Source organism: Oncorhynchus kisutch, linkage group LG13, assembly GCF_002021735.2.
Source record: "Oncorhynchus kisutch isolate 150728-3 linkage group LG13, Okis_V2, whole genome shotgun sequence".
NCBI classification, from domain to species: domain Eukaryota; kingdom Metazoa; phylum Chordata; class Actinopteri; order Salmoniformes; family Salmonidae; genus Oncorhynchus; species Oncorhynchus kisutch.
The window spans coordinates 57,880,803-57,907,786 of NC_034186.2; the positions used below are offsets into that span (position 1 = coordinate 57,880,803).

Here is a 26,984-nt window from a genome sequence, read left to right on the forward strand (position 1 = left end):
ATAGATAACAAACTGAACTGGTCACATTCTCTGTTGTTTACTTGATTTATTTGTTGTTTGGACCCAAAGAAAGATGGCTTTGTTTGAGGCGGGACAGACTTGTAAAAGAAAGAGAATGATCAAACATCATCATAGAGCTCTTATTGTCGTTAAGTAATAACAGTGCTAATTTGCAGAAGGATTGCAGAATTCTGATCGGAATTATTGTGTCAAAGATATAAAAACAATCATCACAATAATAATAATAATGAATACCACAAAGTAAAGAAAGTACAAATCTGCTTTACAACACACTATGTGACAAACAAATTAGAGAAGACATGAACAACGCTTCTCCATTTTGTTCCCAGGTTTAGAAAGAAATAACCTCCCCATGAGGCGTTCAAGAGAACTGACGACAGTAAGTGTTACTAAACGGATGTCCATATTGGCATTTCTCAACGTTGGGCAACACATCTTAAACGCTCTGCCATTAGGTCTAGTGACTTAACCATGTCAGAACAATGACATAAAATATGTTATTAACAGTCATGACAGCTGACAAAAGCTTGACACCGTCATGGCACAAATCTTTGCTTCAGTCGGGTTATTGGCTTAGCATACCGCTAGCCAACTAATTTACATAAATACCAATTTGTGTCATGACAGTGTAAAAGGTTGTCAGTATTTTGACATCAGTTTTCATGACCGAAAATGACATGTGTTATGTTATGACAGCGTTATGTCACCCTTATGACAGAGAAGTCAGTTAAAGTGTTACCGAACCTGTATCCGACTGGCCTGTGTAAACCATTGTTGCAATAGTGAGCATGTACATACCGTAGTGTATTTACACATATGGCTGACAGCATAATAGTCATGCAGGGTATTTATTTACATAATGTATACTGGTATCCTTTTACCCATCCATATGCAGCGTATTAATATTGTATTAACAGTCATTGTTATCTAGTGTTGCCATTAGTGAGCTTGGAGATTACATTACATGAGTTGATCAAGTATATTTGAATAGCACAACCAACTGGTATAACAACTTCAATGTTGTGCCACTCAAATGCCTCATCTGATACAACCCTATAGGATTAGGCATTGATTTCACACTTCACAACCATTGAAGTAGACATTTTGTGAGAAGCGGTCTCAGGTAAAGTGATCTTTTGAAACAGCCACAGTGATCAGTGTTCGCTGATCTTTCAGCGCTGTTTACATACACACACACACATTGTCTCAACGAGATACATTTTGTCCTGCTGTGCGAGTGTTACAGTGGAGTCATGTATGCCAGATTGATCCAAAAATGTATTCTAATCCATTGGTTCCCATTTAAGGATCAGTTAACACTTACCCTTAGCAAAACATCATCCAAAAATACTAGTAATTAAATCATGGGCAACGGCATAAATAGAACATTCTGTGTTACCCCGGCATATTTCCTCAAGAGCAAAACACAATGCAATCAGTGCTTATAATGCATAAAAACAAAACAAATCAGGCCACTTCTTGTACGAGCAGAACCTTGTGTTCGAGGCTCCACAAACCTCTAAGAGTATCCATATTCTCTCTTTATATAAAATCAAAGAAATATTCATTTCTCATCATCATCAAAAGCCACGGAGTCACAGCACACATCACTATTGAACTATATGTGGGAACAGAATATGTGAGATGAAGATGACTGGCTTCAATTGGATGTGTACCAGGCCTAACGTTTGTTGAACACTGGTCAGCGTTGACAACCACTGGATCAGGAAGAGAGAAGAGATCCCTAATTTCCTCCAGATCCAGGGTCAGAAATAGAGATAAGAAAAGAAAAAGCACAAAACACACCCCTTTCCCTGACACTTCGACTGGCAGCGGACACAGTGGAGAAGAACTATAACGGACGGATCTAGACAGTTAGCTTGGTATCCAAACTGATTGCGCTGCGTTTCACAGGAAAACTGATGAGCGCAGTGTTCAATCTGGTTTAACCAGGCTAGCTATGAGTATGATATAGGGTGACATACAGAAGGGGAGCCCCAGAAAAGCAATGCCAACAATTAATGGTGTAGAGATGGAAATAACAAAATTGAATCTAGATGATACAGTACAGTAACTAACGCATTGCACCTGTTGTAAGGGAATTGTTTGACTATGAACAATAGAGTAAGAGCCTGAAGACCAACAGCTGCTGATAATACAAAGATCTTTTTACATTGTCCACTGGGCCGTGTTCTGACCCTGCAAGTAGCTACCAGCAGTCCTGGGTGGCGAGATGTGACTGGGGTTCCCCTTGGAGGCTTGGGGGTCGACTAACGGGGACGTCATTTGAGATGATTCAGGAACGGGCGGAGACGATGGGAGTTCTTGGTGTGACGGTGAAGGTTGGAGATGGTGTCTACGGGGGAGGGGGGAAGACGTTTGAAGAGGGGGCGAATGATGTGAGGAGGAGGGCGACAACATGGCTGCCACTGTGTCCCGCGGTGACGATGGGTCAGGGAAGGATCGCGATTCATTTGGCCTTGATCTCGGTGTAGTCGCTGCCGTCATCCCCCCTCCCTGAGGCCCCCCCATCCCTGGAGCGCCCCCCGAGAAACTGCAGGGCGGCGTAATTCAGCTCTTGCCTCTCCAGGTCTGCCATAGAGCCCACAGGTTGATAATCCCCGTCTTCTCCCTGTTGAAGGTACGGAAAGAGAGAAGGCCCATTCAGAATCACAGGTTACATCAGCACAGTGCCACCAATGCCAATGACACCTCAGAACATTCAGAGTATAAAGGGATAACATGACAGACATTGAGAGAGGAGAAAGGAGGGTTAGTAGTTAGCAGAGGCGTAAAACAAGGAGATTGAGGCGGTTTAGCATATCCTGTTAGTATCGAGGCAGCCGTGCAACAGTAGTAGTGGAAATCAAAGGCAATAGAGCACATGGAAGCTGATCTCAGACAGCAGACGACTGTGGGCCAGATCTGGTTGTTTTGTGACACATACAATGTGGCTCAGATCTGGCACCACAATGAGTCATATGGCCCAGATCTGGTCCAAATGTATGAGATGCGAACTGGGGGAGGGTTGGCACTTTGCTTATGGGCCATCTCTGGCTTGAGTTATGTGGCCCTAACAACTTCCCATAGTTACTTTTGGTCTGAATGTGGGCCACATTGCCAGGCAAGGTCTGGACATTTCATGCTACAGATCCACTTCAGGACCATAACACAAAGTGGTTAACTGGGTAAAATGGTAAGTCGTAATATTGTAGATTAGAGCCAAATTTGGGCCATCGTATAATTTTGCTGTCTGTGATGTGTGAGGGATGCTGTCTACCACTGAGACTTGGAGTTGGGATTGGGGCTGGGTTGTTTAGGAACCTTACCGTGCTCTCCTCTAGAATGGAGTTAAACTTTGAGCCCAGAAGCTCTGTCTTAAGCTGTGCAAGAGTAAGGGAAGAGAAAACAGAGACAGAAGAACGCAGAGAAGCGATGAAGCAGAAAACAGTGGTCTGGAAAGGCTATGGTGGCAGCTACACCAGTGGTACTGTGATAGATAGCTATAGTGGTACTGGGATTCTGAGGCTAGTAGTTGACTGGGGAAGTTTACATTTTCTCTTTAACATAAGAGGTCATATAGGTTTTTGATTATTTATGAATATCTCCATGGAATGAACCTTACTTTACATAAAAAATAGGACATGAATAGAATGGGTATAGTATAGTTTCAGTATCAGCAACGGGTAAGCTATCATTCTCACGTTTAAGACAGATCTGAGAATGGTCATTATCATCATTATAGTCATCATCAACATGTCTCACCACTTTCTTCCTCAGACATTGTTTGTCCTTCTTGACTGTGCTGTAGTACAACGCTGGGTTCTCCAGTTTAGAGACCAGGTCCTGCCCAGGGTTGCCATTCTCTCTGGGGGGTGGAGTCACAAGATCAGACTCGGTCTCATGGCCACTAACTAACTCAGGGCGACACTCCAAGCCTGGGCATCCATTTTAAAACAAGGGCCTGCTTCCAAACGCAGTTAATAATCTACAGGCCTATGGTTCATGGTTGTGGTCGACGTTCATGGTTGTGGTTATTGGTTCATGGGTTTAGTTGCGGTTGAGCCGACACCCTCTCTTGGAGCGACTTTCAGTAAAAGCTTTTGTCGGAATGTGATGTATTGGTATAATGCTGAAGCACCTTAGTTAATTAGGCTACCGTGGCTGTATTTTTAGCATAGCAGGTCAAGGGTACAAAGCAGTATCAAAGCAGGGAATTGAGCCTGCAAACTATAGGCTACGGTTAGTCTGGCTTGCTAACCCAATCCACCAGGCAGCCATTTTGGATCTCCATCTCAGAGTATTCCAGAAATGGGACTAGGGATGGCAAATGAATTAAACTCGCTCTGGCGTTAGCATAACTTATGACTAATGATTCTCAAGTCCGTTCATCGATCAATCATTCACTCATGAATACACAGAGGTGTTTTAGAATGGATGGCTAGGCTGAAGTGTTTCCTTATCGTCAATTCAAACAGGAAATGACCTGTACCTGTAACTCGCATCGACCCCTGTCACAGTTAGTGAAGGGTGGATACTCACTTCTTGTTGTTATGGCCCACATATCTCACTGCTGCGATGATGAAGGCGATGACAGCCACTCCACCGATGGTGCCAACAATCACTGCCATCATGTACTTCTCTAACATCGGACAAGAACATCATATTGAAGACAATATCGAAACATAAAATACTGTTTAGCTAGGTCCTGGTACTATAACGTATTTACATTCAAGATAATGCCATTGCCATATCAGGTCAATGGGGTAGCCAGTTTATGCTCTTACTTATACAGTCAATCTAGATATCATATAAAGGTACTACACTTCTGATTTCAGTTCAATCTCTCATGTATGCTTGGCTATACAACGTATAGCATTTTAATTGTATGCATTTGTTTCTGTGTTTAACCATGAACCTGAACTTGTGTACTCACTCTCCTGCTGTAACTCCAGATGAAAGCTCTCCGACCCGTATATGTTGCTAATGCTGCAGTGCACATTGACAGCACCGTTGCCCAGGCGCTCGCCCTTCTCCCGTAGTTTGATCATGCCCGTGGACGTGTGGCCGTCTGTGTGCGTGTAGTAGTTGTAGCGTCCGTCCGTGTCGTTGATGGTGATGTTCTTGTCGGGGAGGTAGAACTCGATGATGGGCTCAGGGTTACCCGTAGCCATGCAAACACACTGGACTCCCTCCCTCACCACCGTGCACTTGGACTCTTCCAGAAGGACAGGGGCGTCTGAAGAGAGGGTGGAGGTAAGGATATGACTGACATGTAGAGTGGGATGGCATGGTGTAGCGTAGTGTAATGTAGGTGGTACAATACGATATGATATGTTATGATACCACATGACATGATGACCCACTCACATTCCACAGTGATGTTGAGGGAGCTGCTGGCTCGTCCGTGTTCGTTCTCTGCCAGGCAGCGGTACTGTCCGTCTCCCTGAGGGGTGAGCTCCAGAAGCTCCAGCACAGACACCTCCTCGGCCGTGATGGTGCCCACCAGCTCCCCGTCCTTCAGCCAGGTGAGGGTGGGTGCGGGATTGCCTTGGGTGCTACATTGCAGGGAGATGGAGGAACCTTCCAAAACGGTCAGGGAGCCGTTTACCACTGGCTCACTGGGAGGGTCTGCAGGGAGGATAGAGAGGGGATGAAAGGTAGAGTTATATGAAAGGAGTTAAAATGTTTTACTGTGTATAAACAAGAGCAAGAAGCTATGGGCCAGGTTTATCACATGACTAATACATCGTTATATTTATTGCGCTTCACTACTTCACAGGAGAGGCATTTGACTGCAAATATTAATTTATTTTAATCATAATAAGTTTTGGTGCAGAAATACCTTCTTGATCATGTGAACTTTCATGTGCCTTAATAACAAACGTGTATGCCATCTGTAAATATGAATACAATTGTTAAATTGCCAGCCCAGTTTGTTTAGCCACGGAAAAAGTCAGGAACCTTCCCACTAGCCATGATTGGCTGAGATAATTGATGGGCTGGACAGGCTGAGAGATGAGTTCGGATTGGTCTGCCATGTAGCATGCTTCTGTCTATAATGAGCTGCCCTTATGTCTAGGTCATCTTTTCTTAAGCAGATTTGTTTTGGAAAGATAGTTTTACACTTTCTGGGGGACCGAGTTTTGAAATCAGTGTAATTCCCGGTGGAAGCAGAGTATGATAGCTAAGGAGATGGAGAAAATTCAGGCGTTTGATAGCAAATGAGTCGTAAAGAAAACAGTCTGTTGTGTAAAACACCTGTCTCTGGATTACATCTTCAAAACTAAGGGCAACCATGTCATCCGTGACAGAGAGGGAGAAGCGTTCATCCATGTACTGTATACAGGTAAGAGAGTATAGCTAGCTACATTTTCAGATATTATACATTTCTAATTTTGTCAGGAAGTCATTTTCATTGCAAGTTAAAGCGTACTGTTAGCTGTGTAGTAATATTATTCGTATCTCAGAGCCATTTTCTAGTTTAGCTACCTGTAGATTCATGCAGGGTACTAATGCTACGAGTTGGGATAATGTTTCATTGTTTAGCTAGCTAGTTAGTTATCTACATGTCTAAACAAAATACTCCACTATGCAAGTAACCATTTCCCTGTACAGTTTATTTGTGCATTATTTGTGCATGTGACAAATAAACTTTGATTTTATTTGATATAGTGTGTGTTTACCAGAGACTGTAATGTGAAGAACAGCATGAACTGCACCATAGTCCGATATAACGTTAGACCAACGAGACAGTGTCCAAGTTCTAAAATTCTCTGGTAGAATGCCATGCTTTTACACTCACAACCGTAAGCTATTTTCTGTAATTAGCGAACCGTTAACTTGTAAATAATGATCTTGTTGTGAGTTTATTTTCCTGGAATAATTAATTGATAACTGTTTACAGACATGTTGATAGACCAGCCTTTAGTCTTGAAATCTTGCCTCACGTGTGAATCCTTAAAGAGATGGGTGGGGCTATGTCTTAAGAGGGTGTGAACAATGCTTAATGGGTGTAGACAAAGAAGAGCTCTCCAGTAGGTCTACCAAAACATTCAAGTGTCATTTTCTTAGAAGTGAGGTTATAAGTTTATCAACTTTTAAAGCAGAATGACTTTCCATTGTTCCTCAACTGCAGTGTGTGATACACTATTTTCTAGCTCCGAGTCTTTACTTTTATCCAATGTAAAAAACACAATTTAAAATTTGACTAAATAAGACCGAACCAAGTCGGTCGGTCACATATGTCACTGCAAATGACATAAACTAAAATGTCAGCTTGGTTGACATACTGTATAACTACAATGGTTAAATGTAACTATTTTTGATTATTCCAGAAACACCATGTTGCACAATGACACTTACACAAGACAGCCAGGTACATGGATGTGTTCATGGCGCCGTAGCCATTATCTCCCACGCAGGTGTAGATGCCCTCCTGAGAGGGGGTTAAGTCCTCCAGGGAGAGGGAGGCGTTGGAAGCCGTGTCCCACAGCAGCTCCTGGTCCCCAAACAGCCAGGAGATCCTGGGAAGAGGGTTACTGTCCACCTCGCAGTGCAGTGTTACCGAGCTGCCCTCCATCACCTCCACGGACACGTTCACCCACACCGAGCGAGGGGCATCTGGGGTGAGAGGAAGGGGAAGGTGGGGTTAGACTATTAAAAGTGACAAGTGTATAACCTGATTAAACCCAACCTAACACTGTACTCATCATTGTTTCAAAGAAAAACAAAAGGTGAAACGTAGAAAAACAGGTTTGGATGCCAGGCTAACATACCCAATACATACCATGTCACAATCATGCAATATATTTCTAAATGAAGTTACTATCCTTCTACTTTAGATGTAGAATAATGGATGACTGTAGATATTGACAATGATTCTACAATGTGTATATCAGAAATATGTGTAACACTGCTAATTTACATTTGGCGTAGTCGGCAAGATTAGTTTTTCTATATTAATATAATCCCCCACATTACATAATGTGTCCCCTGTTGTGTCCCAATGACATGCTTCTCACAGAATTTGAGGATTCAAAGCTACAGGTTCGGTGACAACAGTTAGTTGGTCACTTACACTTGACATCCAGAGAGATGAGTCTCTCATAGACCAGGGTGGTGTTGGGGTAGTAGACCCTGCAGCCCAGCAGCTGACCATTGTGTATGGGCCTGGGGGTGAAGATGAGTGTGCTGGACAGCACGGCTGTGTTGCTCTCTTCCACGTAGTCTGAGGTATACTCGGGTTCAGGCAGGTAGTCTGTGTACATCCATTGGATCTCTGGGCTATTCTCTGGACAATTGTCTGGAGCATAGCACGTCAACTCCAGATTCTCGTCAGCGACTATCTCCTCAGGGATGTCAATGTTGGGCTGGTCTGGGGGACAGAGAGGATAAAAGCAAATGAGTGAAGATTCACCATTTCACAATATTTACCAATTCTCATTAAAACTATAATAATTATAATCCCAGCTAGGACAATCCTAGCCTGGTCCCAGATATATTTGGGCTTGCCAACTCCCACTGTCATTGTCATGCCAAACAGTGTCCACAGTCGTTGGAAAGACAGCACAAACAGATATGGTACGAGGCGAGGGCAATCCAGCCCATAAATGTGACACATTCAATTGTAAACAATTGTAAACATAACCTCTCAGCAGGCTTACCCAGCACCTTGAGCTCAGAGAAATCTGGGTAGGTGTAGATGTTGGCACCGCCCAGGTCGGCACGGAAGTAGTACCTCCCTGAGTGCTCTGTACCTATATTACTGATGAGCAGGGTGCAGTTCCTCTGTTGCAGGTCCCCAATGAGCTTGGTACGCCCTTTGTAACTTTCATGTACGATGTCTGTGCGCGTCTTGATCACCACAGGTGGGAAGAGCTGGGGGTAGGGCTGACCAAAGTACCAGATGCCGTGGGTGCCGCGGTACGGCCGGATACCGGACGGGTACATGAATGTGCAGGGGATGACCACGCAGGAGTTGGTCATGGCCGAGATGTCCCTGGGTATCCATACATTCCACTGGCCACTGACATCTGAGGGAGGGCAGGAGGGATATGGGACAAAGATTGGAAATGGAAATATTAAGAGCGAAATTATATACTGTATCAATGACCCGTCAATCTACAATACATCTACAGTTTCAAATGGAATCACTGAGAAAAGATGAACAGATAGAGAGAACAAAGGATGATATCATGATGTTCTCCCTGGTTGAGATGGTAAGAGCAGAGACCCTATGTGGAGGAAGCATATGGCACCACTGTTTAAGTGATAGGGACAAGGTTGAGTCAAGTTGGGCGCTAGCCAGCCATCAGAAAGCACTGGAACATTAGGCTGATTCCCTGCTGCCATGTGTGACAGTTGGAACCTGTATCTACTCTGTACCCGTTTGTTTTAGTGTTGTTTGCTGTAAGTTTGACACACTCTAAAAGTCAACTGGGTCAATGCAGTAAAACCACCAAATCAGTTTTACTGTGCAATTGCATGCAGTTGAAGTCGAGAGTTTACATACACTCATGTTCTTGATAACAAACTATAGTTTTGGCAAGTCGCTTAGGACATCTACCTTGTTCATGACACAAGTCATTTTTCCCAACAATTGTTTACAGACAGATTATTTCACTGTATCACAATTCCAGTGGGTCAGAAGTTTACATACACTAAGTTGACTGTGCCTTTAAACAGCTTGGAAGACTCCGTAAAATGATGTCATGGCTTTAGAAGCTTCTGATAGGCTAACTGACATAATTTGAGTCAATTGGAGGTGTACCTGTGGATGTATTTCAATGCCTACCTTCAATCTCAGTGCCTCTTTGCTTGACATCATGGGAAAATCAAAAGAAATCAGCCAAGACCTCAGAAAAAAATTGTACACCTCCACAAGTTTGGTTCATCCTTGGGAGCAATTTCCAAATGCCTGAAGGAACCACGTTCATCTGTACAAACAATAGTACACAAGTATAAACACCATGGGACCAGGCAGTTGTCATACCGCTCAGGAAGGAGACGCATTCTGTCTCCTAGAGATTAATGTACTTTGGTGCGAAAAGTGCAAATCAATCCCGGGAAGATGCTGGAGGAAAGAGGTACAAAAGTATCTATATCCACAGTAAAATGAGTCCTATATCGACATAACCTGAAAGGCCTCTCAGCAAGGAAGAAGCCACTGCTCCAAAAACACCATAAAAAAGCCAGATTACGGTTTGCAACTGCACATGTGGACAAAGATCGGACTTTTTGGAGAAATGTCCTCTGGTCTGATGAAACAAAAATAGAACTGTTTGGCCGTAATGACCATCATTATGTTTGGAGGAAAAAGGGGGAGGCTTGCAAGCTGAAGAACACCATCCCAACTGTGAAGCACGGGGGTGGCAGCATCATGTTGTGGGGGTGCTTTCCTGCAGGAGGGACTGGTGCACTTCACAAAATAGATGGCATCATGGAAAAATTATGTGGATATATTGAAGCAATATCTCAAGACATCAGTCAGGAAGTTAACGCTTGGTCGCAAATGGGGCTTCCAAATGGACAATGAGCCCAAGCATACTTCAAAGTTGTTGCAAAATGGCTTAAGGACAACAAAGTCAAGGTATTGGAGTGGCCATCACAAAGCCCTGACCTCAATCCTATAGAACATTTGTGGGGAGAACTGAAAAAGCATGTGCGAGCAAGGAGGACTACAACCGGACTCAGTTACACCAGCTCTGTCAGGAGGAATGGGCCAAAATTCACCCAACTTACTGTGGGAAGCTTGTGGCAGGCTACCCTAAATGTTTGACACAAGTTAGTAAGGCGATGCTACACTCAATTACTATTTGGTATGTAAACTTCTGACCCACTGGGAATGTGATGAAAGAAATAAAAGCTGAAATAAATCATTCTCTCTGCTTTTATTCTGACATTTCACATTCTTAAAATAAAGTGGTGATCCTAACTGACCTAAGACAGGGAATTTTTACTAGGATTAAATGTCAGGAATTGTGAAAGACTGAGTTTAAATGCATTTGGCTAAGGTGTATGTAAACGTCCGACTTCAACTGTATGTAAACTTCGACTTGAACTGTTTCTGGATTACTTCGTTTCTAGTATTACATTTGTAGTCTTGAAATGAATTTCCCCAGTCTGAGTTGTGGTGTAATGGAGTAGTTATTCACACTGAATAGGGAAACATAAAAGTCTTACCTTTGATGATTAGCAACACTGGCAGAAGCAGCTCCAAACACCACATGGTGTCTATTTAACCCTGAACCGGAGACCTCTGCAACAGACATCGGACCTCAATTACGCAGCCACAACTTCACCCTTTACCATTCTGTTCTGGACCAATGGAGCCCAATGCTAAGTGATATATTTTGAATATGCCAATATAGTGACATATAACTAATGTCAGTAGTGGTGACATGTAAATGCAATGGTTAAATGATACATTTAAAAATATATATATATTATAATTAGCCTATGTTGCTTTTATCTCAGGTAACAATGGCAAAAGTCAATATGATTGTGTGTAAAAAGACAGTAGACATTACTGACTATTACCTTGAATTGCTCAATGGGCGAAAAGACAGAAAATGTCTGATTCCTCAGCTTGGTGGTAGCAGTAGTAGTAATGTTCACTAGAGGGCGCCCAATCACACCCAGACACCTCAACAGCCCTCTCCCTTATCTTCTCTGTAAAAAAAACAAAAAAAACACACACAACAATTGACATGAGCATCAGGCGATGTCATCAGCCCTGCTGCCTGAGACGGACTCTTCGGGTTCTTCAAAGGCACTGGCACATAGACATGGTGACGCACACTCTCTCTTTCTCTCTCGCGCTCTCACTCAGACGGCACCTGTTCGGGCGCCGTGGTGTGAGTGCCTGTAAAGTCACTCATTAGGCTATTCATACGTAAGTCCCAGGTCTTCGACAGACAGTCACTGTTGGGCCCTGTTCAGAACCATGACTCAATACCCTAGTCCCTAGGCCCCTATCCACTACATGACATCATGGCGTCAACCATCATCATTTGGTCCGTTGGTTGTTTGGACCATTTAGTCTGTATCTACCAGTCTGTGTCTCCCCCTGTATGTCATCCATGATGCTATGGAGGCAACGACTTGTCTTTAGCCTCCCTCCGAGCAGCCGGTGGCTGCAGATGGTGGGCCTAAGAGTGGATTGTGTTGGAGAGCTCCATGATTAACACATCACTACGTCCCCAGACAGTCTATAGGCTGATAAGCTGTGTTCCTACGGAAAATAAGGGCAAATTCTGTTGGTTTTATGCAGTTTGGCAACAACAGGGAGAGGGTATTCTGGGCTGAGGGACACGAACATCCCGTTCTCGAACAAGCGATTGTACGCACACAAACAGCATGCTCATGCGTATTTCCAAACAGTGTCATAACACTTATACACACACACATTTGAAATCCAAAGTAAAATGTACGGTCCACATACAGATCACTTATAAAGTTGACTTGGACCCCTTTCAACCAAACCATGAGGCTCTAGGTTATGGCAATCATAGCCAATGCCATTAAAACATTTCTAAAACATTGCGTCAAGCTGTACCATCTGCATTAGACAAAACCCCAAGAGAGGGACTGTGTCTGAGCTGAGAGTCAACACATCAGCCATGTCAGGAGGAACATAATAGCCCGGAGAGCAGGGCACTGACACCACCAGCAACAACAACGAGAGCCATTGATTGGCAGACAAACGGCCAGCACAGAGACCAGCCACAGACCACTTGCCTCATACCAGCTTCAGCACCAGGCTCCGGCTCCCTCTCGGTTCCTTCCCTCGGATTCTGTCGGTTCTACGTTCTCCCCGAGCGTGTGCTTCCCTTGTGGGTCTCCACAGGTGGAAAAATCCTGTCTGTCGGGTTCTATGGATTCTAGGACAGGGGACGAGGAGAGAAAGAGGGACAGTGGCAGAGAGAGAGATGGAAAGAGGGAAAGAGAGACTGTGAGCTGAAGGCTGTGGTGAATGTGTGTGGTGGGTAGTTTTGAATGTGAATTCAAACATTTCTCTGCCTTTTCCTAGGCCCACTACACGCATTCCTCTCCTCTATCGCCCGTCTCTCTGTCTCAGACCATGGACCAGGCTTTTGACTCTCACAACCAGGTCAAATGAACCCTGCTAGCATTAGATAACTTCCCTGCTAGGACCTACTGTATCCACAAAGAGCCAGTGACCTCTGGGTGAATGTAAGTTGAGCCATAATATCACTATGACTAGTGAGTGTGACTAGATAAGTATGACTGGGTTCATACCCATACAGATGAGAATGTTCTCAATTTCCAAACAGTTCCATTGGAATCATACATCCCCACAGTTAGAGGCTTTAGTTATTGTACGGTGCCCATGTTGACTACCGTTTGCAAACAAAATGAGTAAATATTTTAAAAACTAAGCCAAAAGATGCAAACCTGAGATTCTGATCTAGAAACGAACAACAATGGTTCTTATTTTATTACAAAAAAAATAAGACATTTGGTGTTGTAAAATGTTTTGAGCATTCCGTTGGACCACACACACCAAATATTTTCCTGCATAAGGTATGTTTGTGGATGTGGGGTGACAACATGGTCCAGCAAGCAACTAGAAGGACCCCCTACATATCAACGCAACAAAGAATACTTCTATTTCATGGTGGAACGGTTATTACAGTTTAAGTGGCGTGAGTCACTGTCTCCAAGAGCCATTAAGCCATAGGCCAAACGATGACATCCACCAAGCCATGGATGTTTTCAAGGGAATCCCTACACAAACACACTTGAGGATGGGCTGAGTAGGCCTGGGTGGTAGAGTCAGAGTGAATACCTCATTCACAGACTGGAGCCTGTACAAATGAATGTGCAGCATGCCACAGACCCCTACACACATGAGGCACACGGCGTGCCAACACACTTCGCACTGTGGCCCTTACGGCGACACAACAGCTATGTGACCTTCCTCTCCACCTCCTCCTCTCTCCTTCCCCCATCCCCTCATCCTCCTCCACTCGCTGTCGTTCCGTTGGGACAAAGCAGTGTTTCCCTGCACCATGGTCATTGTGTGTGTGTGTGTGTGTGTGCCTGTGTGTGTATGTACGTGTCCACTTGGGGGAGGTTTCCTCCTAAGTCATTTCAAACATTTACAGAGCTTAGAGTGTACAGTCGTGACAAATATTAATTTCCACAAAGTTTGCTGCTTCAGTGTCTTTAGATATTTTGGTCAGATGTTACCATGGATACTGAAGTATAATTACAAGCATTTCATAAATGTCAAAGGCTTTTATTGACAATTACATGAAGTTGATGCAAAGAGTCAATATTTGCAGTGTTGAGCCTTCTTTTTCAAGACCTCTGCAATCCGCCCTGGCATGCTGTCAGTTAACTTCTGGGCCACATCCTGACTGATGGCAACCCATTCTTGCATAATCATTGCTTGGAGTTTGTCAGAATTTGTGGGGTTTTGTTTGTCCACCCGCCTCTTGGGGATTGACCACAAATTCTCAATGGGATTAAGGTCTGGGGAGTTTCCTGGCCATGGACCCAAAATATCAATGTTTTGTTCCCCGAGCCAATTAGTTATCACTTTTGCCTTATGGCAAGGTGCTCCATCATGCTGAAAAAGGCATTGTTCGTCACCAAACTGTTCCTGGATGGTTGGCAGAAGGTGCTCCCAGAGGATTTGTTGGTACCATTCTTTATTCATGGCTGTGTTCTTAGGCAAAAATTGTGAGTGAGCCCACTCCCTTGTCTGAGAAGCTACCCCACACATGAATGGTCTCAGGATGCTTTGCTGTTGGCATGACACAGGACTGATGGTAGCGTTCACCTTGTCTTCTCCAGAAAAGCTTTTTTCCGGATGCCCCAAACAATCGGAAAGGGGATTCATCAGAGAAAATTACTTTACCCCAGTCCTCAGCAGTCCAATCCCTGTACCTTTTGCAGAATATCAGTCTGTCCCTGATGTTTTTCCTGGAGAGAAGTGGCTTCTTTGCTGCCCTTCTTGACACCAGGCCATCCTCCAAAAGTCTTCGTCTCACTGTGCGTGCAGATGCACTTCCTGAGAAAGCTCTGTACTGGTGGTGCCCCGATCCCACAGCTGAATCAACTTTAGGAGACGGTCCTGGCGCTTGCTGGACTTTCTTGGGTGCCCTGAAGCCTTCTTCACAATTGAACCGTTCTCCTTGAATTTCTTGATGATCCGATAAATGGTTGATTTAGGTGCAATCTTACTGGCAGCAATATCCTTGCCTGTGAAGCCCTTTTTGTGCAAAGCAATGATGACGGCACTTGTTACCTTGCAGGTAACCATGGTTGACAGAGGAATAACAATGATTCTAAGCACCACCCTCCTTTTGAAATTTCCAGTCTGTTATTCGAACTCAATCAGCATGACAGAGTGATCTCCAGCCTTGTCCTCGTCAACACTCACACCTGTGTTAACGAGAGAATCACTGACATGATGTCAGCTGGTCCTTTGGTGGCAGGGCTGAAATGCAGTGGAAATGTTTTTTGGGGATTCAGTTAATTTGCATGGCAAAGAGGGACTTTGCAATTAATTGCAATTCATCTGATCACTCTTCATAACATTCTGGAGTATATGCAAATTGCCATCATACAAAATGAGGTAACAGACTTTGTGAAAATTAATATTTGTGTCATTCTCAAAAATTTGGCACAACTTTATGCATGTTCATCTGCTAATCTGACCACTATCGCATTGCCATTGTTAGCCATGTTGGCACAGCAACATTTCCAAACTGCTATACTTTAGTTAATGGCATAGAGACAAAAATAACACATTGATGAAATGTTTTTATAAAGTTGTTTCTTATTCATGATTGTTGGTTTCTGTGTGTTATACAGTAATAACAACATTACACTGCTAGAGGTCACAGGTCTGCATTGTGATAAATACTTAGGTGAAATGTACACACTAAGGTCATCCACACTAAATTACCTTAGTGTGGACCTTCACTCTTGGAACATTCACATTGTAAAAATGACTGCAACACAAATTCCCCTTTAGGAGTCTATGGGAGAGTTTCAATTGGTTTTGCTCGCCTCCTGCTTCCTTTCCTCTGTTCAGGCAATCTGGAAACAAATGTGCTTTTATGAAATGAGACTCCCCTTTTCCACTTGCGCGTCATCAGGCAAATTACGTTTCAAGCGGTGGAATCCCCAAATAAATGTGTAAAGTGATTTAAAAAACAAACAAAGGTAGCTAGTTGTGCAAGACATTTTAAAGGTTAAAGGATAAGTAGTGTATCGTTTTTAAAAGTGTGCATGCTTTTCTCCTTCGAGAAAACAACAGCTGATTCAAAGGGGGTGTGGCGGACGTTAAAACCCTTCCGTGCTAGGCGCCGTTGGGACGCTCTTGTGCGTCCTCTGCTGAAGTAGATAATCGAGGAGAGGAGGACACTTCTTCATTCGCCAACTAACGAATTGACGCTCTCCTCCACCACTTATTGTTTTCCGGGTCACGGAGGAGAGGAGGACAGCTTACTTTTTATCAGTTGAGAATCTCCCTAGGCGTACACTCCACCACTCCTCCTGTTCTTCATAGTGTTTCACATAGCCTGTGGGGGCTGTATTATCCCAGCGCCAACACAGTAGTAAATAGGCAGAATAATCACAGGCATCCTTAGCCCTATAATTTCATTCTAACAATTATTCTTCAAAGAGAAAATCATAGCCTACACTAGGCCATATGCAGTGTGCACTATGTTCAGGACGTCTAGTGCAACAATGAGACTATCGACACAGAATCAGTAAGGCCGAAACAGGCCATGACACCTTGCCGAAACAGGCCATGACACCTTGCCATATTACCATGACTCATATTCCATATTCCAAATGATCAACCAATAATCAACCAATAACAAATGGCCCAACTGTCCTCAAGAGAAGGAGCCATTATACAAATATAATTTGTATATTTCATATCATATACTGCATGTATGTGAAGCTCGCTGGTGGCTCATATGAATAAAGGAAACACTGTACACGGAACACTGCCCATTGTGAGGCAGAAACTGGAGGAATTTTCCGGAACAGGCCAGCTCACAGCTTGCGTTGCTGTTCGCCTGTGACGCGCACTGGTCCACAAGCTCTGGCCCCCACTAAAATACTCCAAGGAGCAGATGGTCTTAAAGCACACCCGCTCCCCCCTCCCACACACACAGCACTCAGAGCTGCCTGTGAGAAGCCCACCTCTCCACCGTCACTCCACATGACACAGTCTGTGTGAGGTAGAGTACTGCTTATAAGGCCACAATTACAACCTGTAAAATGATGACAAAATGTAGGTGTGACATGTACAGTGCCTGTACAGTATCTGTGTGTGCATGTGCAGTGCCAGTAAAAAGTTTGGACACACCTACTCATTCCAGGGTTTTTCTTTATTTTTACTATTTTCTACATTGTAGAATAATAGTGAAGATATCAAAACGATTAAATAAACACATATGGAATCATGTAGTAACCAAAAAAGTGTTAAACAAATCAAAATCTATTTCATATTTGAGAATCGTCAAAGTAGCAACCCTTTGCCTTGATGACAGCTTTGCACATTCTTGGCATTCTCTCAACCAGCTTCATGAGGTAGTCTCCTGGAATGCATTTCAATTAACAGGTGTGTCTTGTTAAAAGTTAATTTGTGGAATTTCTTTCCTTCTTAATGCGTTTGAGCCAATCAGTTGTGTTGTGACAAGGTAGGGGTGGCATACAGAAGATAGCCCTATTTGGTAAAAGACCAAGTCCATATTATGGCAAGAACAGCTCAAATAAGCAAAGAGAAACAACAGTCCATCATTACTTTAAGACATGAAGGTCAGTCAATCCGAACTTTTCATGAACTTTGAACGTTTCTTCAAGACCTGTCGCAAAAAAACATCAAACGCTGTGATGAAACTGACACTCATGAGGACCGCCACAGGAAAGGAAGACCCAGAGTTACCTCTGCTGCAGAGGATACGTTCATTAGAGACTGTTCAGAGGAGACTGTGTGAATCAGGCCTTCATGGTCGAATTGCTGCAAAGAAACCACTACTAAAGGACACCAACAAGAAGAAGAGACTTGTTTGGGACAAGAAACACAAGCAATGGACATTAGACCGGTGGAAATCTGTTGAATCTGATGAGTCCAAATTTGAGATTTTTGGTTCCAACCACTGTGTCTTTGTGAGATGCAGAGTAGGTGAACAGATGATCTCCGCATGTGTGGTTTCCCCTGTGAAACATGGAGGAGGAGGTGTGATGGTGCTGGTGACACAGTAGGTGATTTATTTCAAATTCAAGGCACACTTAACCAGCAAGGCTACGACTTCATTCTGCAGCAATACTCCATCCCATCTGGTTTGCGCTAGGTGGGACTCTGATTTGTTTTTCAACAGGACAATGACACATGACACAAAACACACCTCCAGGCTGTGTAAGGGCTATTTGACCAAGGAGAGTGGTGGAGTTCTGCATCAGATGACCTGGCCTCCACAATCCTCTGACCTCAACCCACTTGAGATGGTTTGGGATGAGTTGGACCGCAGAGTGAAGAAAAAGCAGCCGACAAATGCTCAGCATATGTGGGAACTCCTTCAAGACTGTTGAAAAAACTTTCCTCATGAAGCTGGTGGAGAGAATGCCAAGATTGTGCAAAGCTGTCATCAAGGCAAAGGGTGGCTACTTTGAAGAATCTCAAATATAAAATAGATTTTGATTTGTTTAACACTTTTTTGGTTACTACAATATTTCCATGTGTTATTTCATAGTTTTGATGTCTTCACTTTTATTCTACAATGTAGAAAATAGTAAAAAATAGAGAAAAACCCTTGAATGAGTAGGTGTGTCCTCTATACCAGGCGGTGTCAGAGGAAGGCCCTAAAAATAGTCAAAGACTCCAACCATCCTACTCATAGACTTTTCTCTCAGCAAGGGATCCGGAGTGCCAAGTATAGGTCCAAGAGGCATCTAAACAGCTTCTACCCCCAAGCCATAAGACTACTGAACATCTAATTAAATGGCTACCCAGACTATTTGCATTGCCCCCCCCCCTCCCCCAACCCATCCCCATGCTGCTGCTACTCTCTGTTATTATCTAATCATGGTCACATTAATAACTCTACCTACATGTATATATTACCTCAATTACTTCAACTAACCGGTCCCCCCGCACATTGACTGGGTACCGGTACCCCCTGTATATAGCCTTATTATTATTATTTTACTGCTGCTCTTAATTATTTGTTACTATTTCTTATTTTTGTAGGTATTTTTCATAAAACTGCATTGCTGGTTAAGGGCTTGTAAGTAAGCATTTCACTGTAAGATGAAATACCTGTTGTATTTTGCGCATGTGACAAATAACATTTGATTTGATTTGCATGCGGGGGTGTATTTTCTGAGTGCATTTGTGTGTGTGTGTTTGTGCACCTGCATGCATTCAAGAGTACATTTGTGTGTGTGTTTACTAATGTGTGTGTGTTTACTAATGTGTGTATCCACCTGGCAGCCGTGTGTCTCTGGACCAGTATCCAGTAAAGTGCTGCCAAATGCAGTCCCAGCACAGTGGGCAGATGGTGAGCCACAGGCCTCCTCGCTCATTAGAGTGCTCTCTCTTCCGCCCTGCCCAGTAGGGGGCGACAAACAGAGCAGTCACCTGCATAGCCCCACAGGCAGGAGGCCAAGACCTACTGCGGAAAGATACGTATCGCCATTTTCAATTCTCCCCCGAACCTTCCCAATGTCCAAATCCCAAACCTTCCCAATGCCCTTCCCACACTGCTATTATTTCCTTTTGTACAACATATAGACTGAAGGAGTGTGTCAGTTAATACCATGTTCCTCACTCCTATGGAGTATTTTGTTTGCATCAGCGGCAGGAGAAGAGCCAAAGAAAGGACACATGGACCTTATGGCACAATAAGCTCAAAACAGTCCGTCCGAATTTAGATTTGGAATCTTCATCTGCTGTTGTATCTGCTTTCACAATTCTAAGTAATTGTGGTGAGACACTGGCAAAAGCTCTGGTAAAAGTAGGAACTGTTCATTTCTGTGTTGTACTTGGAGGAAAATCTGTCCTGTGATTATTGCATGGCTTTCACTAGCCCCCACTCACGCAAATGCAAACACACACACACACGCAGATACACACAAACTCACACAATACTCAATCACTAGATCACTTACTTCCTCATTTGCCACTTACACACTCACCTTAGAATACGAGGTAAAAGACGCATTCTCGTTTCACTCTCAATGTCCTGAGTATTAAATGAAAAACAACTGAAATCCAACACATTTGCTGTGTCACTGTATTAATGAGGACACATTGAACCATCATACAGACACTGCTCCTCATACCTTAAATATTACTGTAGAAAAGCAAGAGTCGTTCAGGTGTAATAACTCATCCAAAGTCAGCACCTAGACCAGTGGTTCCCAGACTTTTATGAACAGCGGCACACCTCCATGTGATAAACATTTCTACAGAAAACCTAACATTCCCCTATTAATTTATTTAGTGGTAATGACCTCCATCTAATCTGATCCATACTACAAATCTTCTATTTTCTGTGACAATTTTTAAAAATAGATTAAATAGGGTTTATTTGAATTATTATAATAGTTTGCATAGTTCCTTACTCATTATGAATCACTTGTAGGCTGTAGGCTACCCCTTTAAGAGCGTCCAAGAATCCACCGCAGGAAAAAAAAATAAATGTGCTCAGGTAAAATAGGTCTTTCGTTGTGAACGGTTTGCGCTAGAGAGGAGCGGTTTTCTGCATTATAAAGGTTCAACCACGGACACAAAGCCATGGTCGGTTTGTTTCTGTGGTAGAGGCTGTGGTACAGCTCAGCCTAATCAGACTTGCCTGTGCTAATGGTTCTTGCAGGCAAAGTAAAATTATACAAATTACTTTTCTCTTGATGAGAGGCCTGAACACATTGGACTTGAAAAACAATGACAGAGATGTAACCATGTGCCAATGCCAATATTGTATTAATGTATTGTCAATGTATTAGCTGAGCGCACTGGTGCTCCCAAGTCAAAATTCCACGTGCATTCCACAGGTCAGGTCACCCTCAAAAGAATTCTGCACACCGGTTGAAAACCACTGACCTAGACATCTCTAACAAAAGGTATGACACACAGAGAGGCCAAGAAGCACTGAGCAACCAAGTCAATAGCTTTCATTAAATAATCATGGCCATGAAACCAACTAACTCCATGGACCAACTGACTCCAACTATCTCCATGGACCAATTAACTCCAACTAACTCCATGAAAATGATATTGTTCAGAGCTTTTACTCACCTGTGCAGTCAGGTGAGTGTCACAGGCGTTTCTCTCTTGGGCTTCTAGCCTTAGTGCCAACAAGCCTGTCCCCAACAACAAGCACATGTACTACTATACTCTAACCATCACGCCACCGCTCACGCTGCCATCAAGAGACCTCTCGCCCCTCTCTGTACCATGCCCCATCAAGAGGGGAGGAATAAACTGCCCTCCCTCCTTCTCTCCCATATGGAAATCAGTCTCCTCAGTGTACCAGCATTGTTCTGTGCCTTCGCCTCGAGGCCCAGCCATTCATAAATGCACACCCCGCACCGCCCTGGCCACAATGACCTCCACTGTTCCCACTCATCCCAACACATGTGGGTGAGGCTTTGAGCTCCAAGACCCTTTCAATCCAACACGGCCATTAGTTTAACATTGGATGGGTCCGAGCATATTCGTTTGTTTTGGATTGATGGAGTGCAATGTCCTTGTTTGAGGTCACTACTACGCCAAAGGGGGTGGAAGAAGGGACGCCGGAGAAGGGGGACAAACAGGGTTAAGACAGAGATGGGAATTAAAATAGCAATGTCATTGTATGGAAATGGTTGTTGTTTTGTGGTAGAAGACCTCTCAGAGGCTAATATAGTATATGCCACTCATGTCCATATGTAATCTATAGACCTTTTTGAACTATAGCTACGGTACTTGTAGCTGCCACCTAACCTGACCAATAGAGGGCTTGACCAATACATTTGCCACCACAATCTTCTAAACGGCTGGATATTGAGAATAATGAAAGTCACTAAACTTCTCCTGTGGCTGAACCATACTGAACTGGTTTTGAGGGCACAGTGAGGAGCATGTGACGTCAAACTGCATCACTTCCTTTGTGACCAGATCATAAACCATGAACGCATTGTCAAAAATTCCCTTACAGTTCTCAAGAGGCCCTATTCTTTCCTCCAGCCCTATTGTCTATGACCTTGTCCAAGATTGAAGGTTGACTATACTCAAATTTACTATAAAGGAAGGTCAGGCAATATATTTACTGAACAAAAATATAAATGCAAAGTTGGTTCCATTTTTCATGAGCTAAAATAAAATATTTGCCAAGACATTCCATCCACCTGACAGGTGTAGCATATCAAGAAGCTGATTATACAGCATGATCATTACACAGGTGCACCTTGTGCTGGCGACAATAAAAGGTCACTCTAAATGTGCAGTTTTGTCAGACACAATGCCGCAGATTTCTCAAGTTTTGAGAGAGCATGCAAATAGCATGCTGACTGCAGGGATGTCCACTAGAGCTGTTGCCAGATCATTTTATGTTAATTTCTCTACCATAAGCCACCTCCAACATCATTTTAGAGAATTTGGCAGTATGTCCAACCGGTCTCACAACCACAGACAACGTGTAACCTCGCAGGATTGTCAATATGTATGGGTGGCTGGACAACTGACCAGCCACCCGGACAACTGATGAAACTCAGGACTATTTATGTCTGTAATAAAGCCCTTTTGGGGGGAAAACATAGGTCCTGGCTCCCCAGTGGGTGGGCCTATGCCCTCCCAGGCCCACCCATGGCTGCGCCCTTGCCTAGTCATGTGAAATTCATAGATTAGGGCCTCATTTATTTATTTAAATTGACTGATTTCCTTATATGAACTGTAACTCAGTAAAATTGTTGAAATTGTTGCGTTTATATTGTTGTTCATTATATTTACAAACATTTATTTCACGATAAAAACAATCATAACAATAACAATGTGACGGATGATATGAGCCCTCTGAACATGACCCATTGACTACAGTGACTGTAACTGCAGTATGAGAACATTCGCAAGTGTTTTGAGGGCCAGAGGAAAGGTCTAAATATGGTTAAATGCTGAAAACCAATCATACGCACATGGCATATATCCAGATATATCCACATCCCGATAATAATATTAATATTATATTAATTATGATATTGCGATATACACTGAGTGTATACAATATTAGGCACACCTTCCTAATATTGAGTTGCACACAGTTTTGCCTTCAGAACAGCCTCAATTCGTGGGAGAATGGACTTTACGAGGTGTCGAAAGCATTCCACAGGGATGCTGGCCAATGTTGACTCCAATGCTTCCCACAGTTGTGTCAAGTTGGCTGATGTCCTGCGGGTGGTGGACCATTCTTGATATACACAAACTGGTGAGGTTGAAAAACCCAGCAGTGTTGCAGTTCTTGATATAAACCACAGCACCTGGCATTTACTACCGTACCCCGTTCAAAGGCACTTACATGTTTTGTTTTGCCCATTCACCCTCTGAATGGCACACATACACAAACGTGTCTCAATGTGACAAGGCTTAAAAATCCTTCTTTAACCTGTCTCCTCCCCTTCATCTACACTGATTGAAGTGAATTTCACAAGTGACATCAATAAGGGATCATAGACTGACCAGGTAAATCCAGGAGAAAGCTATGTCAAAGAAAGAGCAGGTGTTCCTGATGCTTTTCAGACTCCGTATACAGTTTATATTGCTCAGGCCTTAGAAAACAGAGCATGAAAACACAATGGTGAGGGGAGCTGCTCCCTGCGCCCCTTGACTGAACCTCTCTCCACCCAAGACTCCTCCACCCCTTCAACCCACCCTGCTACTACCCCCTCCTGTCCTGACACAGTAGCCATTGTCTCCCAGGCCCTGCTGGGTGAAAAGAACAGCACAGCTCGAGCCTGACACCGCACAACACTGGGAAGTCGATGTGCACAGATAATTGTCTTTTAATCACAACAATCCTCTTTTCTCTCTGCTCTTGCTCCTCTCTCTCTCTCTCTTGTTGGATTTTTCTCTCTTCTGGTGGCATTAGCTAATTCGACCCATCGCCCTTCTTGTTCTATGATTTCTCACATTAGTCTTCCATTGTTTGGTCATGGCAGCATTCAAGTGAATCATGTTTCTTCTTCTGCTTCTTCTAGTTCACCATCATCCCCACCATCATCACCCACTACCATCACCAAATACACAAAGACACACTTACTCACTCTCTCTCTCACACACACACACACACACACAATATCCACCTATTGTAGTGTATGATTTCGGGGGGGTTGGGCTCTTGCTGGACAGTAATAGCCAGGCCAGGGAGAAAGGGTGAGAGCAGAGCACACACTGAGAAAGGATCCACACCTACCCATCCACCTTTGGTGGACAGGAGAGATGCATGGTTGTCATTTGTGACCTCCCAAGTGGAGCAGCAGTCTAGCGGTGCTCGAGGCATCACTAAAGACATGGGTTGGATCCCGGGCTGTATCACAACCGGCCGTGATCGGAAGTCCCATAGGGCGGCACACAATTGGCCCAGCGCCGTCTGGGTTAAGGGAGGGTCTGGCCGGGGGGTCTTTACAATTAAGCTGTCACTGTAAATAAGAATTGCCTACTTAAATAGAGGTTAAATAAATAAATAAAGTTATTGGTACGCATACAGGGTGTCAGTAGAGAGACATCAATCAAATGTATTTATAAAGCCATTTTTACATCAGCCGATGTCACAAAGTGCTATACAGAAACCCAGCCTAAAACCCCAAACAGCAGACATAGAAGCACGGTGGCTAGGAACAACTCCATAGAAAGGCAGGAACCTAGGAAGAAACCTAGAGAGGAACCAGGCTCTGAAGGGTGGCCAGTCCTCTTCTGGCTGTGTCGGGTGGAGATTGAAACAGTACAACAATCAAATACTTAAGCTCTGACGGTACTACTCTCACAGTTTTTATTTTTTAAGATCCGTAAACTCATTATTTTTCTCTCTCATTGATTAAAGTTTCTCATGATTTTCTGACACAGCTTGCTATCTTGGTACATTCCAGACCTGGGTTCAAATACTGTTTGAAATCAAATGCTTTATCTGATGCTTTATTGAAGTTGTCTGTTTTTTTTGGTTACCTTTATTTTACTAGGCAAGTCAGTTAAGAACAAATTCTTATTTTCAATGACGGCCTAGGAACAGTGGGTTAACTGCCTGTTCAGAGGCAGAACGACAGATTTGTACCTTCTCAGCTCGGGGATTCGAACTTGCAACCTTTCGGTTACTAGTCCAACGCTCTAACCACTAGGCTACCCTGCCACCCCAATGGATCAATAGAATAATCAAAACAATGCAAGCCCCATCTGGCACTTTATGCAGGCTAGAGCAAACACTCAAAGTATTTGAAAGATTTCAAATAGTATTTGAACCCAGGTCTGGAACCTTCTGCTACATTCTGCAATCATGACATTATGACATAGAAATGAACATGTTGTCATTACGTCCATCTGTTCCAGCCATTATTGGGTCCAAAGGAATCAGGTCACTAGATTATTGGATGTGTCTGTTGTACACCCACTGTCACTACTGGCTTGTGTCCCTGTGGAACGGAGGAATTACTCCCCAAGGCACATTTGCTCCCCAATCTGTGCCCCACTTTGCCTCATACCCAATTCTGGCTTTATCTTGGGAATTAAGTAAACTATACTGAGATATAATGCCAAGATCAACTGAATTGTATTTGTTTAAACTGATTGTCCCAATGGACCCTTCTCCTGAGGCACCTCATCTTATTATCTAAAAGCAAAAATGGGATCACCCTCTCGAATAAGAACAGAATAAGAGAACAAAACTTTGTTGGGATATGGAACAGCACTCATACCCATCTAGCTATCCTAGATGTTCTGTTACACTGCTGCAAATAGACCCAAGCCAACATACTGTACACCCCTTAGCATTAATGAATTGGTGTGAGTCATGATGTTGTTTTCAGCCTTAAAAAAAGACCACGGATGATGAGAGAAGCTCCGTTGCTATATCGAGGCTTCTAAAGCATTACTGGTACCAAACCTCTACAGCTATCACATGAAAACAACTCTTATGTTATAAAAGGTCACCAACTCACTCTCACAGTGCCACACTCATCCTGTCACCAAAGCCTGAACGTGACTGCCAACAACCATGTGCTAAAACACTTGAGACACGAGGCTGAACTCGCAAACCATACCTTGTGAACTCGTTTGTCATAACCAATGAATTGTAATGGTACCCTGATACAGAGCATGCAATACAGTGTGAGGTATTAAAGGCAAACACAATGGGATACAATGGAAGCGTTTCAGCCGACTATCAAATAAAGTAGGATTACGCAAGAATACAGCCCTGAAAAGACTGATGCAATTAGCAATAGTAATCAAAGTCAATAAAAGTCTATTAACATAATTGCAATAAAATCGAGATTAGTAATCTAAAGCTAAAAACAAACATAAGAACACAAGTCCCATACATTTAGTATAGCTCTTACCTCATCAGTTGATATGCACCCAGTGAAGCACTCAAATGCCCAGCAGATAAGACCCAGCAAGTCCTCCTCTCCTATGGCATCTGCCTTCTCTCCTACTCCCTCCCTCTTTCTCTCTCTCTCTCCCTCTCTCTCTGTGAATCAATCAAAGAAAACTAAGGGAAAACACAATTCTGTATCAGTTGTATTACTTGTAATATGGATTCATACCCATTGGGTAAATCTGTCATAAACCACTTTCTTTATATAGGCAAAACATTACATTGTAGTGTCAAGCAGGTTGTAGTGAGTGAATAACATTGACTAAAAGACTGTTTGGCTTCCTTTGTGAAACAAGTTTCAATATATACCACGGCTTTCAGTCAATCCACATAAAGGGCTCGAACCAC

The 26,984-nt window shown here is 43.4% G+C and overlaps 1 protein-coding gene across 10 annotated transcripts; it reads right to left on the reverse strand.

Moving 5' to 3' along the window:
* Positions 1-31: 31 nt before the first annotated feature.
* Positions 32-26,733, reverse strand: LOC109902114 (myelin-associated glycoprotein). Of its 10 annotated transcripts, none has more exons than XM_031786645.1 (13): positions 26,599-26,733; positions 12,763-12,905; positions 11,563-11,694; positions 11,206-11,281; positions 8,688-9,056; positions 8,102-8,398; positions 7,387-7,644; positions 5,392-5,652; positions 4,958-5,260; positions 4,564-4,663; positions 3,787-3,889; positions 3,351-3,404; positions 179-2,653 (listed from the first exon to the last, which is right to left on the reverse strand). In XM_031786645.1, exons 4-13 carry the CDS (start codon positions 11,249-11,251, stop codon positions 2,492-2,494), a joined length of 1,953 nt encoding a protein of 650 aa, XP_031642505.1. In that variant the 5' UTR covers positions 11,252-11,281; positions 11,563-11,694; positions 12,763-12,905; positions 26,599-26,733; the 3' UTR covers positions 179-2,491. The 10 variants fall into 10 exon arrangements, with proteins under 10 accessions (XP_031642513.1, XP_031642512.1, XP_031642510.1 ...); XM_031786644.1 differs by lacking the exon at positions 26,599-26,733 and adding an exon at positions 21,317-21,560; XM_031786646.1 differs by lacking the exon at positions 26,599-26,733 and adding an exon at positions 21,317-21,457 and having other exon boundaries at positions 12,770-12,905.
* Between the last annotated feature and the right edge of the window lie 251 nt (positions 26,734-26,984).

Coding starts and splice junctions, on each gene's coding strand:
- LOC109902114 (XM_031786645.1), bottom strand. CDS start 11,251: ATGTGGTGTTTGGAGCTGCTTCTGCCAGTGTTGCTAATCATCAAAG. Junction 4,664..4,957: donor TCTGGAGTTACAGCAGGAGA/GTGAGTACACAA, acceptor GTCCGATGTTAG/AGAAGTACATGATGGCAGTG. Junction 3,405..3,786: donor AATGTCTGAGGAAGAAAGTG/GTGAGACATGTT, acceptor ACTCTTGCACAG/CTTAAGACAGAGCTTCTGGG.